Raw genomic sequence first — 15,763 nt, 5'->3', positions numbered from 1 at the left:
ATTCCTTATGTTGAATATATAACCTCACTTTGTAGACGACACGACCTCCCACCGCTGCGTCTTCCGAATCATCACGCGCTGACTCCCATCACTTTCCTCGCTTCTCCGTCCACCAAGCAACACCGCACCCCGAGAGCCTTGCGAACTCGCCTCGACAGTCGACACGATCGTCACATTCCCCATCCCATGGCCCCTCGGCATCGCCCGATAGATCTCCGCATTAGATCCTCCTCCAGCATGCGCCCTCTCCACCGACTTCAAGGCGCAGCTACTCGAGTCCGTATCTCCCTCGCTCGTCAAATTAGTCGTAGCGCCCATATGCATATCAAACGCCTGAAGAAATTTGCGAAGACAGGGAAATGTAGCTGCTATGAGGGAGAAATGCATGACGACTTCGGTGTTGAGGGTTGAGTTCGTGAGAGTGAAGGTGTGGTCTGTGCGAGAGGCCTGCGCGCTGGTGGTGCTGGTGGTTTGTTGAAGGAAGAGGATTCGGATGATTGTGGGAATCACGACGCTGGGGGGTTGGGTTGAGCTGATGTTAGCTTTGCGTGGATGGGTGAGATAGAGGCTGGAGGCTGGATGGAGAAGAGGGGAGGGAAGCTTACAGGAGCTGTAAAGAGAAGGCGAGGACGACGGTGATCTTGGTTCCGATGGGCATGTGTAGTGACCAGATCATAACGATGATTAGACATGGGATGAGGAGCTCGATTGCCATATTCACGGTTTCTACGACTGCCCATTGAGCGAACTGCAAGTTGGTAGGAAGTGATATTAGCAAACATCACAAGGAGAGAAGGTGAAGGCTTGGTACCATAGTTCTACATTGAGTGGTAGCTCCGATATTCCATGGCTGAGGTGTGCTGCATTGGAACGCAATAAGAAACATAGAGATCATACCCCAGAGCAAGCTCAGTGCCGTGAGTGCGTAGCTTGCCCAGAGATGATATTCGGTTCTGGTGAGACGCGCAATGAGGAGCGCGATAGAGACTTTCGAAGAACACACGGCAATCGGGTAGAGAAGCCAGGAAACGTAGAGCCTCTGCTTGCGAACAGAATTAGCTGCAGGCACGGGTAAGGAGAGGATCTCAGGAACCTGCAAAGCGACGTCCGCCTCATGGGATGTCAGCAACGACTCTCGCGTGCCAATGCCGTGGTTGACCGCGTCGGGTGTTACTGAAGTTTGAATCACCCCAACAATCTAAAACAAGTAACTGCTTCTTAGTTTTACAGCATTGGAGCCCATAAAGAGGTAAGATCACTCACCGTGCCAAAGATAGCCGCTACATCATCCCAACCAAATGGGGGAGTCAGACGCATGCGTAGATATACCCGGATCCCAATGATGAACACGGTCCAGATCAAACCGACCAAGCTGGCAATGATCACAAAAGCCCCGTGTTTATCCGGCGTAACCTCAATGTAGGTGTTTTCATCATTCGCTGCGGAAGACATAACAAGGATACGGACATGAAGTAAGAAGATCCTCTGCTTATAGTCGTCCAGCAGAGCATAAGGAAACGAGGAAAATCATTGTAGATAGATGAGATTGTACAATAGCTGCGATGCGATTTTTTATCAACTCATTCTTCCCTTGAAACTGGCAGGGATGGCGAGTTTAGTGAAGGGGTTTGTGTACCGCCCCATCCGTTGGAAAGAGCATCATACTTCTGGAAAAGTCCCAGCAGGGCGGTTCTAGTAAGTCGTCGGTTCCAAAATGTTGCCTCCATAATATTTTCTCACATGCGAGAAAACCACGTTCATATGCGCTTCTCATACAGCAAATGCAATTTGGAATCCAGGCAACTATCCATATTTCGAAGATTTGACCTGCGGAGATTTCATAGACAGCTGAACTCACCTATTCACTGAAGTAAAAGTGCAATTTGCTGTATGAGAGCAGGCGCCTTGCCCAGAAATTCTTCCGCAAGGATATAAATTAGAAGGAGATTTGTCGTGACAAAGGAAATAAGGCGATTCAACATCGCCTAAGTGCCAAAGCCTTGGCTGCATGAGCTAACGGCGCATCCCTCCTGCGCCGCACCCAAAGTACCAATGTCAGTTGTAACGTTGCGCCAGGAGCCCCTTGCTGGCGTATTTTCTGGAAGAAAGCGATTGGACGGGTCTTCGACAACCTCGTACGACGTTAATCAAGTTTCCCGTTCCAATTTACAGCAGGTCCACCCCGGGGTCAACCCTGGTTGAACAAATTTTCCTAATAACCGCAGCTGCCCATTTTCATGGCTGTGAAGATGAAATTTGTCCAGAACAACATTCTCTCCCTTTCGCATGTTTGAGGACGACTTGGACTTGTGCCTTACAAAAGAAATCACCCAACATGTCGACGTTGATGGCAGACCAAACAGAGATGAAGGAGGTCGGTGTAGGACAGACACCCCATCATGTATTGGCAGAGACAGATGCAGAGGCCTTGAGTGATCTGTCCGAGGAAGTCAAGCAAGGATTCACGGCTTCCGATCAACGTGATATGCAACGGATGGGTAAAAAGCAAGAACTCAGGGTTAGCATTGCCCCTCCATGTAAACGAGTGAATACTGACAAAGGGAAGAGGAATTTCCGAATGGTCAGTACAATAGGCTTTACCACGTGCGTCATGGGAACTTGGGAAATTTTGTTGACGTATGAGCCCCATGTATAATATTTGGCTTAGATATACTGACTTGCAGTAGATCAAATACACCTGGACTAATTGCGGGCGGACGGCCAGAGCTGTTCTGGTCGCTGGTGTGGTCATATTGCGGCCAGTCCTTTATCGTCCTCTCGCTCGCGGAGATGGCATCCATGTGCGCTTTCCTGAGGTTGAGCTTAATATCATACGTTGACATAACCTAGGGCACCAACAGCAGGTGGTCAGTACCATGTGAGTGGCACCCCAAATCTTGACAAGCAAGACTGACAATTCCCAGTGGGTTTCCGAGTTTGCTCCTCGAAAGTATCAAAAGTTCCTCAGCTATGCATCAGGTAAGGTGAAGTTTGTCCTTACGTGAAGCTCAAGTTTAACGCAGCCCAGGTTGGCTGTCGACAATCTCGTGGCAAAGTATCGTTGCGCTCGATTCGTATCTCGTAGGAACCGTCGTTCAAGGACTAATTTCCCTGAATAACGAATCCTATGCTCCGACCCGTTGGCAAGGTACACTATTGGTATTCGCAGCAGCCATCGGCATGTCGCTTTTCAATGTCTTTGGAGCCAAGCGTCTCCCATTGGCCGAGGGCATCTTTGTCACCTGCCATTTCTTTGCCTTTATTCCTGTTATTGTCACACTGCTTGTTCTGGCGCTGAAAGCCGAGGCTAAAGATGTCTTCACCGGATTCACGGACAACGGAGCCGGGTGGCCATCAATCTCTCTCACTGTTATGGTGGGCCAGGTGTCTAGCATGTTTGTTGTACTAGGTGGGTGTAGATTTTCACCTCCGTTGGTGTCATCCATTCTGACTAAATTTCGTTTCTAGGTTCCGACTCGGTAGCCCATATGTGTACGTGCTCCGTGATGAATGTTTCCGAAAGGAGATGCTGACCGTGTATAGCCGAAGAAATTGAGAATGCCAGCGTGGTGGTTCCGAAATCCATGATCTGGGCATTCGTATTGAACATGCCTTTTTCCTTTGGCCTGCTTCTGTCCTATCTGTTCAGTATGCCCGATGTGCAAGCTTCAATCGACTCTCCTACCGGATTCCCATTTATCCACGTCTTCCATCAAGCATTGAAGGATACAGCCGGCTCAACAGTGCTCGTGGTGGTGATACTGGTTCTGCTCATCATGATCACCATCAGCTCGCTAGCGTCCGCGTCGCGTCAAACATTCGCCTTTGCTCGAGATAACGGACTACCTTTCTCCAGCTGGCTAGGCGCCGTAAGTCTCACCGACCGTGGTATACTGGCATCTTTCTCATGATTAGGTCAGGTTCATCCAAAGCTTCATATCCCCGTCAACTCGATTATCTTTACCTGCGCCTTCTCCATGGTTATGTCCCTTATCAACATCGGTTCGACGGTTGCTTTTAACGCCTTGCTGTCGCTCTCCACCGTCGCTCTCATGGCCACCTATCTCATTTCGATCGGATGCATCATCTTGCGCCGTATTAACAACGATCCCCCCTTGCCGCCCTCTCGATGGACGCTAGGCAAATTCGGCTTCCCGGTGAATATCATGGCCATGCTTTATTCGACATGGTCGTTTTTCTGGAGTTTCTGGCCCAATGAGTATCAGGTTAATGCACAGAACTTCAACTGGGCCTGTGTGCTATTTGTGGGATTGATGAGCATATCGGGGGTGGTGTATTGGGTGCACGCGCAACGAGTGTACGACGGACCGGTCGTGAAGGTTGAGGGGCGCAAGTTTGCGTAGTTGCGTAGTTTGGATCCGTGAGGGGAATTGTTTCGATGATTATTTGAAAAGAAAGGCTAGAATGCATGATACAAGTAAAGTCTATAATTTCTCAGCCGGCAATTCCAATCCCTGCCGGCCAGTATGACTCCGTCGGAGTTCTCCGCCGTAGCTTTTCCTTCACCTCCACTTCCAATGTTTCTCTATCGACTCCCAGCCATCCTGCCCTCATTTCATCTCAGTCTTGATTCCCTTGTCCATTTCTATCCTGAACACTGAACATGCCCAAATTCTACGACTCCATTTCCCCGGATCTCCGCGACTGGGCCCTCCGTCAAAGCGTCTTCTTCGTCGCCTCCGCCCCCCTCCAAGGCCGGCATGTGAATCTATCTCCAAAGGGCCTCCCCGACGCCTCCTTTGCCATCCTCAACCCCAACGAGGCCGCATATCTCGATGCCACCGGCTCGGGAAGTGAGACGATCTCCCACCTGCACGAGAACGGTCGCATCACGGTGATGTTCTGCTCGTTTGACTCATCTCCTCGTATTATGCGGTTCTTCTGCAATGGTTCCGTGATCGAATGGAACCAGCCCGAGTTCGAGCCTTATCTGGAACGCATGGGTGGGAAGGCAGTCCCTGGGGCGAGGGCGATTATTCGATTGGATATTTTTAAGGTGTGTTTGTATTTCATTTGATCGCTTCTAGTGATTTGACTTACGGCTTGGACATGACGGTGGATGAGTCATTTCCTTGTCATAATAGTTACTAGTTAAAAACTACTATCCATTCTCCTTAAACTGAATACTCACCATGAAACATCCAGGTCCAAACATCATGCGGCTACGGAGTCCCGCAACTCTCTCTGACCACCGATCCCGACACGAATTCTCCCAAGCCGTATCTCAAGGACCGCGAGACGCTAGGCCACTGGGCCGGTAAGCGGGTCGCGGCAGGCGAGCTCCACTCCTATCAGCGGGATAACAACAGTCGCAGCCTGGATGGACTACCGGGTCTGAAGACTGCCGTGAAAGATAGCGGCCGGTCGGTGCTGTGGTCCGAGGTGCGGAATTGGTCGTATCGGTACCGGGCGGAGATTGACCTGGTTAAGACGTCGGTTTTGATTATGCTTGTTGCGATGGGCGCTGCGAGGTGGTTTGGTCTGACTGTTTAAGTGGTTGCATTGGTCGCGTCGTTTCAATAGATTCTCGGTTGGACGATGAGGGAACGGGTGCTGCTGGGGGGCAGATTATATTGGACCAGATAGGAACGAGAACGAGTTATAGTCTTGGTTTATAGCGTTGATATACTATCGTTCTTTGACTCATGGTTTCGCGCAACCGTTCTTCTAGTTCGTGCATCAAATAGTAGACGTGTCTGGGGACGCGTATAAGATTGGAAATAGGTAGGGAGAACAGTGACTCCCTTTCCTGAGAGCCGTAGGTAGTGACCTTCTAGACGGTCCTTACCTAGATTTTTCTATTTGGGCAATGTCTAGTCCCAGACTGCAGACCCACAGAAGGACTGGACTTCCTGGATGTCGAAACAATCGTCAAATTCACTTTGAGGTCTGGGCCAGTGGGAGACTACTTACGGAGACAGTGTACTACGAAGGCAGTGAAATAAGTACCGAAGTTGATAGGTGGTAGAATTATGGTGAACTTTATAGTAGAATAGGGCTGCAATAGGTTTATAATTTCGTAGACTGGTGTAAGGGAAAGCTAAACTGGACATTCACAGTTGACTTCGAATCCCTATTTCTGTTGACTCAATTGGGGTCCTTAACCACCCCGGGTTACTTCGATAGAAAGTCTAGTTGTGCCAATTTAGGGTCTCAATCTATATCTTCTGAAGCAAACCCCTTTCAGTTATACTAGAGCAATTTGAGACAATGTTGACACGTCCTTGCTTTTGCCTGACCAGCCTGACATTGAACTATGACTATTAAACATAGGCATCAAACGGAAGCTGTTCAATTATGCAAGTTCTAAACCAAGAACGTTCCTGTAGGATGGCCGAGGTCGACATTCCTTATCGATAGGCATGTGATGACATCATAGGGATAGGCGGCCATCTTCTCTACACTTCAAACCTAGTCCTCATCGTTATGTCGGATTGGAGCATGTTACATCAAATGATTTAGATTGTACGACTAGTCTACCATTTCCCATATCGTGGATTGTCAACCCCGCATCCCCCGACCGAGAACCGACCAGCTCCTCGGGTTCCGAATAATGGGCCAAATAGCGTTCCAATAGTACGCGTGCTTCTGCAGATCCGCGGCCGGCATTAGGACAAAGGATGATATATTACATTCGTCCCCAACGTTTTTCCCCTTTATCCATTACACCTTTCAGAGTACCTACTCAATTGATGTTATTCCCACACAAGCAATGACTTCTCGTCCCATCCGGATCGCAGGTAAGACCTTCCCCATGGCTTCCCTTGGCTTGCGAACCCGAACAACTCAGACAAATACCTTCTATTGCAGGTGCTTCAGGCTCCGCCTCAGACCGCCGCCATGCCATCGCCGAATTCGCTCGAAATCACCCCCAAGACCCGATCGATGTCATCATTGCCGACTTCATGAGCGAAGCCAACATGGTCACGGCAGCGGCTCGGCGGGTGGATCAGGACCAGCAACATACAAGCACATCAAATTCAGGGCAGCCTGGATTGCCGGGATACGAGTCTTCGTTTCTCTTGGCCTTACAGCTGGCTCTCGAGGATCTGGCCAAGCATGCTATCAAAGTGGCGGTCAATGCGGGAAATACCGACACCGAGGGCCTTTACCGAGCGGTCACGCAGATGGTGAAAGCTAAAGGTCTAAGTTTAAAGGTGCATAATCTCACTATGATCGAAGAGTGCCTACTCCACGCTGACATATAACAGGTGGCTTGGGTATCCGGTGATGAAGTTCTTGCGACTGTGAAATCCGCCTTGGCTTCTGGCAAATCAACGTTCAAGAACGTATATACCGGAGAAACGCTTTCCGACTGGAACTTCGACCCCATATTTGCACAATGCTATCTGGGTGGCCTAGGGGTCGCCGCGGCGCTAGCTCAGGGCGCCGATATTGTTCTCTGTGGACGCGTGTCGGACGCATCGCCCGTAATTGGGGCTGCGGCGTGGTTCCATGGCTGGCAACGCAGTGATCTAGACCAACTAGCCAATGCGTTTGTGGCGGGCCATCTCATCGAATGTAGCAACTACGTCTGCGGAGGCAATTTCACCGGCTTCAAACCCCTGGAGAAACTAGGCAAGGATGGATGGTCCAACATTGGATACCCGATTGCTGAGATCTCCTCGGACGGCAAAGTGGTGATCACCATGCAGTCCTACGCCACAGGAGGTGCCGTGACGGTCGATACTTGTTCGTCCCAGCTGCTTTATGAGATCCAAGGTCCCTGGTACTACAACTCGGACGTCACAGCCATTCTGACCGACCTGCAATTCGAACAAATAGGCACCAACCGCGTTGCTTTGCGCGGAGTTCGATCTGCACCCCCTCCTCCTACCACCAAAGTCGGGATCACCGCTCGTGGGGGATTCCAGGCCGAGGTCTCATGGTACCTGGTCGGGCTAGACATCGACGAGAAGGCTCGTATGCTGGAAGACCAAATCCGCCGTCTTCTCGCTCCACAATCGTCCAAGTTCACAGAGCTGAAATTCTCCACACTCGGTTCGGTCCCAGACGACCCTGGATCCCAAAACAGCGCCACGGTCACCTTCCGCGTTGTCGTGCAGGCCCGCGATGCCGAGGACATCGCTCCTCACAACTTCCTCCGACGCATCACCGACAACATCATGCAGGGGTACCCGGGAGCTACATTCCACCTTGACCTCCGCCAGGGCTTCCCAAAGCCCGTATACGAATACTACGTCAGCCTGCTCCCCCAGACCGACGTGAAGCACCGAGTCCATCTCCCCTGGAGCAACCAAATCCTCGACATCCCTCCACCCCCATTAACGAAAGAATACCCACCTCGCCAACCCTCCCAGCCCATAACCTCTCTCCCAGCCACCCGATCGCTCGACTTCGGCCCTACTACGCGAAGACCATTAGGATGGATCGTCCACGCGCGGTCAGGCGACAAGGGCCCCGACGCGAACTGCGGATTCTGGGTCCGCCACAGCGACGAATACCTCTGGCTACGGACATTATTGACAACGTCCAAGGTCCGAGAGCTTCTAGGGGATGAATATAACGCGAATCCGCAGCTAGAGATAGACCGATTCGAGCTGCCGAATTTGCAAGCGGTGCATTTCCTGTTCCGGAATTTGCTGGATCGAGGCGTCGGGATCACCACGACGGTGGACTTTTTGGGGAAGAATGTGGCGGAGTATTTGAGGGCTAGGTGGGTGGATTTGCCTGTGAGGTTTTTGAATCGGGGGAAGTTGTAGGGAAGGATGGGTTCTTGGTTGTTGTATATTTTGTTTATGTTGTTGCGGGCGCTGGATTGTGTATATTTTTGCACAGTCATGCAATGTGTAACTTGATGGAAGACTAATCCAGTCAGAAGTACGAAAGTCGAGAGATTTTATATTCCACGCTAAAAGAGCAAGAGAAATTTCCTTGGGATTAGATGTAACGCCAAAAATGCAACTTAAAAACAGTCTGACCACGATATCATAACCTACCCAAGTTTTCCACGACGGATTCCTTGCCGCTGAAACAACAGCGACCTACCGACGTCTACTCGAGCTAGGCATAGGTTCAAAAGCATCGTCACTATCATCGTCGATATCCTCACTCACCACGCTGACATCCCTGTGTCGAGTTGCGCGAGTCGGTCGTTTCGACGGACTAGCGGTAGTACCACGGGCATTGGCCTGAGAGCCGGTGAAACTCAGTGTCGTCTGAGTTTGCCGGCCTCGTGCGGACGCAGCACCTCGGCGAGGCGCGGGGACGGTGCCTCCCAATGTGTTCGAGGACGGCGCAGGGGAGGGCGCAGTGCGGCCACGACGTTGGCTGGTGGTGGTCTTTGCAGGCGCGGCGGAGGCCCTGGATCGAGTCTTGGTAGGTGGCTGTTTCACGAACAAGGACTGCGAGTCATCGTCGTCTTCTTCATCGTCAGACAGGACCTGGGCTGCGTCTGCCTCGTCGTCATCGTCGTCGTCTAGCATGATGACATCGTCGTCTTCTTCGTCTTCGTCGTCTGAGACGGCTCGTCGGCCTCGAGATTTGTTGGTTTTGGCGGGCGCGGCTTTCTTCGTGGTTGCTGCTGCGGTCCTGGTGCTCGTGGCCGCTTTGCGAGTACTGGTGGTAGTGGATGCTGCGGCCCTACCACCTCGACCTCGGCCTCGTGCCGATGTCCGACCGGTAGGTGGTTCGGTGGTGCCGTCTGCCCCTGCTTCCTCCGCGTTGGGATCTCCGCCCTCGTTGTCGGAGTGGATCAGCGCCCCCGGTTCGTCTTCCCAGGGGCCGTCGAGATCACTGTCCCATTTGTCTGGCTTAGGCTTGAAGCGCTTCTTGCCGCGAGTGCGTTTCTTGACGCCCCGTGAAAACATGTCTTCCATTTGGGTACGGTATTTTTCCATGGCTTTTTGGAGCGAGCTTTCGGTGGCCACTTCGTCCATGTCCTCGTAGTCGCGGTCCAGTGACATGAGATGTTTCATCTGGCTGTCCAACGACTCGTTGACGAACATTTCCATCGCATGTTTGTCGTCCTTATCGATGAATTGGGCCACCGCGTCTCCGAAGGAATTCTGTGGGAGGATACTCAAAGACTGGGCGGAAAGGAAGTCGCGTACTAGCTGTTCAACCTTGACGGTGTCCAGGGTGGCAAGGTGTGAAACGGCGGCTTCATCGATCTCATCGTCCTTCTTGCGAGCGGTAGTGTTTTTCTTCTTTCGGTAGAACTGGACCACGTCGTTGACATTGGCGACCTTGCCGACGAACCGGTTGGAAAATCGTTGTGGATTTTCGCAGTCATAACTACCCCCTTCAGGCGTTGAGATCTCGACACGCAGTCGTACGAGTGGTAGCGGGACCTCTTCTTCCTCGTCTGCTTCGTTGTCGTCTTGTGTCTCTAGCCATTCCGCTTTCGCTTCTTCGATGAGCTCCTCCACGATTCCCATCAAGAATCGGGTCACTTCTGTGCGGTTATTCTCCTTGCGCGCTAGCTTCTGCGCCCCTTTTTCTTGGGAGAGAATGATCTCCCTCATGGCGAACGGCCGCACGGATTTCAGGCGGATTGGCTCGCATTTGAACTCGCGTCCCGTAACACTGAGGATGGCGACGTGTTTCGCCACTGCTTCACCAGGGACGAGAGATGTTGCGACCGAGGAACCGGGCTGCATGACGTGAAATTTTGTTTCGGGGTTCAGTCGGGGGTTGATCAGGCATTCGTGTTCGTGTCCCCAGATAACCAGATCTAGGAATTCAGGCAAAAAGTTCTCCGGCAGGTAACCTGTCTCGGTGTATGCGTGGTGGTTCTGATGGACGGATATCAAGTTGAACCAGTCCTCCTTTTGGATCGACGGCTGGTAGAATTTGACTTTGCCATCGCGAAACGTGCGGAATAATCGCTCGTCACGAACATTACTCATACCGTACAACGCGAGTTTGGTGCGCCCTTTTTGAAGTAAGACCGGCTTGATGTGGATGTTATCTGACTCCGGAGTCCGCCCGTAGTAGTTCAGCAGCCCCGAAACCTGCAGCAAATCCAAGGCCGCTAGATGACCTTCGCCGGATGGGTCGTCGTGGTTGCCGTGGATGGAGAAGATCGGAATCGCCACGTTGATATCCAGATCCTCATAGTTGACGTGGTTGAAGGCCCCTTGGAAGTTTTCACTCGCGTCGCTGAGCATTTCAATCTCACACGGCTTGTCTCCCAGACAGTTCATCCGAATCGAACGCATCACCTGATACATGGATTTTCGAGACGGCTTGTTCTCATGGAAGAGGTCGCCAGCCAAGAGCACCATGTCCACATCTTTTTCTTTTGCCAGGCACATCACCTCGTGGAAACTCTTCCAGCTGTCATCGCCTCGGATGGGATCACGTTCATTGTAGCCGACATGGTTGTCGGTTGAGACGAGGATGCGGATGGTTTCCGCGTCTGGACTTGTTAGCAGGGATGCATCGTGGCTAGAGAGAAGACAGGGCTTCAACTCACCTCCTAGATCAGGCATTTTGGTATTGTCCGATACGGAGGTCGAAGATGATGTAGGTGTAGTAAATGGCGAATTTGATGGGTCAATTTAAGCTGCGCGGGCCCTCAGAGGGCGAGTGCTGCCTGAAACAGGCAGAACAAGACTTTCAGAAAAATCTTATACTGCTGCGGTCTCAAAAATAACTTCGTGTTCATCACTGTCCATCAGACTTTGGCACATATACTATTCATTCGACAGATGGGAGGAACGAGGCCACGGCCTCTTCCCAATCGGGTTCTTCTGCGGCGCGTTCTCACGTGACTGACACGCGCCCGACTGACGAGACGTGATTGGTGGCAAGGTCGCTCTCCAATCGCCTTTTGACTCACGCCTCTTCTTCCTCTCTTCCTTCTGCGTCTTCCTCTTCTGCAACCCCTCCCTACTCCCTCCTTCTCCCTCTCATCGTTTCTCGTCCCCTCGAGCGCTATTTTACTTCTCGTCTTCGCCCTTTCCGGCTTCTTTCTCGACACTTCGACTGATCCAGACCCTCATCCTGGTTCAGTCGCCTACATTGATCCCCATTACCCCGCGAAACCTTTTTATGCAACCAGAGCCCGCTACAGTGTTTGACCGGACGCAACCAGACCCTTCCTCCAACGAGTCGCACTCGAATACCCAGCATGGACATGATCTGTGTGTCGAACACTCAAGCTCCGGTCTTCACCGTGAGACAGGAGGCCCTGAAACCGTCCATGAGTCAACGACGGGCGGGGATCAATCGCCCCTGAATCCGGTTCCTCCCGGTTTGTCAACGCCACCCGGTGATAAAGTAAGTCAGTATGCAAATGCAATGGGTCAATCGGCCAGGAAGCAAGGCGATCTTGCATTTCAAGTGATGCCTTCGTCAGATCCCTCGAGCCTGTCTCTGGACGTATTCCCGAACGGTATGTGAACTCGTCGGTCTTATCAGTCTCTAAGAATAACCAATCATCTGACGGCATGGACTTATAGAGGTCTTGACTCACATCCTTTCGCATCTTCCCCCTCCATCATTGTCTTCGATCGCATTGGTGTCACGACGATTCCACAGCCTGGTTACAACCCCTCATGCCTGGCGGATCGCATTCTCCCGTTTCTTCCCTGGTCCCTACACCACCGAGAATGACACTCGGCTCACTGGATATGATCAACCGGAGAACTTGGCGTCCGATAAGCGCTTCTTCTCTAGATTGACTGCCTTGGCGTCCTGGCGATCCGAATACATTCTCAGAACCCGTCTTATTCGATCCCTTTCCAGAGGCAAGCCAGCTTCGTTCGAACCTTCAAAGAAACATGGAACTGTTCGCGCAGCGAACGTGCGCAATGGGAGTGCGGTCGCAACCTACACCTCGCAGCTTTTGTACCCTGTGAGCCATTTACATGGGGCATTTGGGACCGAGGTTGCCAAGAAGGAGCCTCTGTTTATCCATGGAGCTTCGGAACAGGGCATCGCATCGGCCAGTGACCCGTCCAATGTGAAAGTTGGCACGTGGGGTCTCTCCGACCATCAGCTTTTCCGACACTTTGCCGATTTGTATCCCGGTGATGCCGAGTATGGGCTGGGTCCTGGGAACATAGTCGGTCTGCCAAACCAGATGGATGTTAGTCAGCCGTACGGCATGATTTACGGCGAGGGATGTCCTCAGGGTCGCAGTTATTTTATTTCGACCACTGAGCTGCGTGGGCGATTTCTGGATCTCACGGAAACCATCTCGCAGCCACGATTGGGTATCCCCGCCCTGAACATGATTACCACAGGTGTCACAGCCGTCTGGATTGCCAAGTCTTCCCATGTTCTTAAAATGACCGGCGGGTTGGTGGGAATGCTGTCCGGTACATCGTCTGGTGTTCTTTCGGCCTTTTCACTGGGTCCCCATCCTACGTATGAAAAACGTTTCGAGAGAGGCCAGGTCACTGCTAAGTGGGCTCTGTGCCCCGGTGTGCCCATCATTGCTATCGCTGTCGATGACAATTACTCTCCTCGACGTAATGCGCGTCGTCGCATTTGGGCTACCGTACTAAACGCCTTGGGCGAGGTGTATTATCTCTCGGATTTGCCACGGCAGCCTGAAGCTCCGTCGGTTAAGCCGAGCCCCGAGGAGATGAACATGCTGGCTTGGAAGACCGGGAGAAGTGTTAGATGGGAGCTAGTCGAACTCAGTAGACGAACTGCAAAGCCAGACCCTTACAGTCGGGAGCCTGTTGATGGCAGCTACAGCCCTCGATCTTCCTGCGATACAATGAAATTGAGTGAGGACCAAATTGCGGCTGAGACACGAGAAATTGAACAATTTTTGTCGTTCAAGCCGAAGCATTTCCGGAAAGTCTGCGAAGGGTGGGACATGAGACGCGACCTTGTTTTCGATTTTGCCGGCGACGATAGCCACGGCGCCGGCGAGTCAATCACCGTCATCACCCGAGGTATCGGGGAGCAGGAGAAAGCATCGATACGAAGGTACATGCGCAAAGCTTCGAAGTCGGCTTTGCCACCACACCTTGCGGATAACCACCCTCAAGGTGGTGTTGGCTTTGCTACCTCGTCTCTTTTCGGTGGGCCTGCCACCCCTACTCTTTCTGAGAAATCTGAAAGCTTCCCGCCGTCGAGAGCGTCTGGTCGTCTCAACGAACCAGTCTTTTCGGCCTCAAACACCGAGTGGCGCATCACTGAATTTGTTTTTGGTGATCGAAAGTCTGTCCAGGTTACGACCAGTGCTTTGGATCTGTCAACCTATGCCTTGGTTACGGCCGAGGAAGACCCTCTTCTTGGGATGTCTGGTAGTTCGACAGGCTCTTCAACTATGTCCTCCCCGCTTCCGCACATGAAGCAACCATCTTCGCATCTGGAGATCCCTGGACAACGCGGTCGATACATGGCTGTTGGCACCAACACTGGGCTTGTGATGGTTTGGGACCTCCGATCACCGACAGCCAAGAACTCCGAAGTCATAAACTCCGTCAATCCGGTACGCATAATCCAGACCGAGTCGCCTCAAGTATCCTGCGTTGCGCTGTCTTCTCTCTACCTGGTCCACGGCGGAAATGACGGACTCGTACAGGCCTGGGATCCACTAGCCTCGTCCACGCGGCCCATTCGCACCATCAATTCTCGCTTTTCCTCCCGTGCTCGTCGTCGTTTGATCCAGGCGGAAGCTTCCATCCAAGGCGTTGGGAACAATTTCTACGCTACCGGGGCCATTTGTCTAGATCCAGACCCGACTGTTCTTCGTGGAATGGTCGCTCTCGGGACCCATTTGCGATACTGGTCGTACAGCTCGTCTGCTGCCGACCAGTATAAGTCGGGCAAGCGTCGCCTGCGTCGTGGTCCCAAGGGTGTAAACTCGACCCCCGAGGGTCAGCGATTCAACACCAGTGGTCGTGGAGCAATTTACGACCACATCGAAGACGAGAAAGTCGAGATGCGACGACAGGAGATAGAAGACCGAAAGGAGAAAACACACCTGAGCAATCGGTTTGGTATTGATCTCTTGGGTCCAGATGTCAGCGAGGACCAAGTTATCGCATACGCTCAGCTCCTGAGCGAGGAGGCATTTGCCAGCGAGGCCCTCAAGCGCGGCGATATGGCCGCTAGCTCTATCGTCAGTTCATCCTCCTCTAGTGACACCATTGGCCGGCGCGATAGCTCCTTCGCCCCGGATGAACTTTCATCTTCCTCATCCCCGTACGAAGACCCTGTTGGTGACGATCTGCCTCCCGACATCGCCGAGGCTATTCGACTCAGTTTGCTTGATGAGGGGCCGAAACACTTCGAATCTGACCCTTTCACCACGAACTCATCATCTAGGGACTGGCAAAGTCAGCCCCACGTTGACCAATATCCTTCACCGCCCCATGAGCTTGGGGTGGGCGGTAGCAGCCGTGAGCAAGAACTCACTGATCTTGAATTCGCCATTCAGTTGAGTCTCGCAGAGGAACAGCCACAGGAGCAGGAGGACTTTCCATCCCTTCCTTTGTCTAGCTCTCCAGATAAGGGCAAGGGCAAGGGCAAGGCTCGAGCTTTGTAACCTTTTTCGTTTTTCGTTTTGACATTTCATCTTACTTTGTTTCTTATGCTTGATACATTTGTGTTTCTAATACATCTCGGCTACTCTGCAATTTGTCATATTAGTGCATTCATCTATATTATATCTTATAACAAACGTGTTCAACGTTGCCTAGCAGAAGCTCGTTTCCCTCGGGCCCGGTCGTGAATTTGTCTTCTGGCCTCCATTGGAAATCGCGAACTCGTCTATCTCAATCCGCTCCATCCTCTCCCGGTCCAGTGATCA

General features: G+C 52.1%; 7 protein-coding genes across 7 annotated transcripts; 5 read left to right on the top strand and 2 right to left on the bottom strand.

Annotated features, from left to right (window-relative positions):
- Positions 1-17: 17 nt before the first annotated feature.
- Positions 18-1,971, bottom strand: LDX57_004879 (uncharacterized protein). The gene is made up of 4 exons (XM_046086557.1): positions 1,264-1,971; positions 812-1,198; positions 606-748; positions 18-514 (listed from the first exon to the last, which is right to left on the bottom strand). The coding sequence occupies exons 1-4, from the start codon at positions 1,450-1,452 to the stop codon at positions 25-27; spliced, it is 1,209 nt and encodes a 402-aa protein (XP_045942522.1). The 5' UTR covers positions 1,453-1,971; the 3' UTR covers positions 18-24.
- Positions 1,972-2,335: 364 nt separating this feature from the next.
- Positions 2,336-4,364, top strand: LDX57_004878 (uncharacterized protein; the record flags this gene model as incomplete). The annotated part of the gene is made up of 9 exons (XM_046086556.1): positions 2,336-2,518; positions 2,567-2,637; positions 2,688-2,801; positions 2,851-2,878; positions 2,925-2,979; positions 3,029-3,409; positions 3,469-3,492; positions 3,544-3,869; positions 3,921-4,364. 9 exons carry the CDS (start codon positions 2,336-2,338, stop codon positions 4,362-4,364), a joined length of 1,626 nt encoding a protein of 541 aa, XP_045942521.1.
- A 260-nt stretch (positions 4,365-4,624) lies between these two features.
- Positions 4,625-5,038, top strand: LDX57_004877 (pyridoxamine 5'-phosphate oxidase family protein; the record flags this gene model as incomplete). Its single annotated transcript, XM_046086555.1, has 1 exon — positions 4,625-5,038. One exon carries the CDS (start codon positions 4,625-4,627, stop codon positions 5,036-5,038), a length of 414 nt encoding a protein of 137 aa, XP_045942520.1.
- Positions 5,039-5,070: 32 nt separating this feature from the next.
- Positions 5,071-5,514, top strand: LDX57_004876 (uncharacterized protein; the record flags this gene model as incomplete). The annotated part of the gene is made up of 2 exons (XM_046086554.1): positions 5,071-5,076; positions 5,167-5,514. 2 exons carry the CDS (start codon positions 5,071-5,073, stop codon positions 5,512-5,514), a joined length of 354 nt encoding a protein of 117 aa, XP_045942519.1.
- Positions 5,515-6,733: 1,219 nt separating this feature from the next.
- LDX57_004875 (acyclic terpene utilization AtuA family protein) lies at positions 6,734-8,744 on the top strand (the record flags this gene model as incomplete). The annotated part of the gene is made up of 3 exons (XM_046086553.1): positions 6,734-6,761; positions 6,832-7,178; positions 7,233-8,744. The coding sequence occupies 3 exons, from the start codon at positions 6,734-6,736 to the stop codon at positions 8,742-8,744; spliced, it is 1,887 nt and encodes a 628-aa protein (XP_045942518.1).
- A 282-nt stretch (positions 8,745-9,026) lies between these two features.
- MRE11 (MRX complex nuclease subunit) lies at positions 9,027-11,477 on the bottom strand (the record flags this gene model as incomplete). The annotated part of the gene is made up of 2 exons (XM_046086552.1): positions 9,027-11,404; positions 11,462-11,477. The coding sequence occupies 2 exons, from the start codon at positions 11,475-11,477 to the stop codon at positions 9,027-9,029; spliced, it is 2,394 nt and encodes a 797-aa protein (XP_045942517.1).
- A 350-nt stretch (positions 11,478-11,827) lies between these two features.
- Positions 11,828-15,655, top strand: LDX57_004873 (F-box and WD domain protein). The gene is made up of 2 exons (XM_046086551.1): positions 11,828-12,382; positions 12,450-15,655. Exons 1-2 carry the CDS (start codon positions 12,040-12,042, stop codon positions 15,497-15,499), a joined length of 3,393 nt encoding a protein of 1,130 aa, XP_045942516.1. The 5' UTR covers positions 11,828-12,039; the 3' UTR covers positions 15,500-15,655.
- The last annotated feature ends 108 nt before the right edge of the window (positions 15,656-15,763 follow it).

The sequence above is a fragment of the Aspergillus melleus genome, assembly GCF_016097325.1.
Source record: "Aspergillus melleus strain CBS 546.65 chromosome Unknown contig2, whole genome shotgun sequence".
Classification (NCBI taxonomy): Eukaryota; Fungi; Ascomycota; class Eurotiomycetes; order Eurotiales; family Aspergillaceae; genus Aspergillus; species Aspergillus melleus.
The sequence above is the reverse complement of the archived record's forward strand: the minus strand, read 5'-3'. Positions and strand labels throughout refer to the sequence as shown.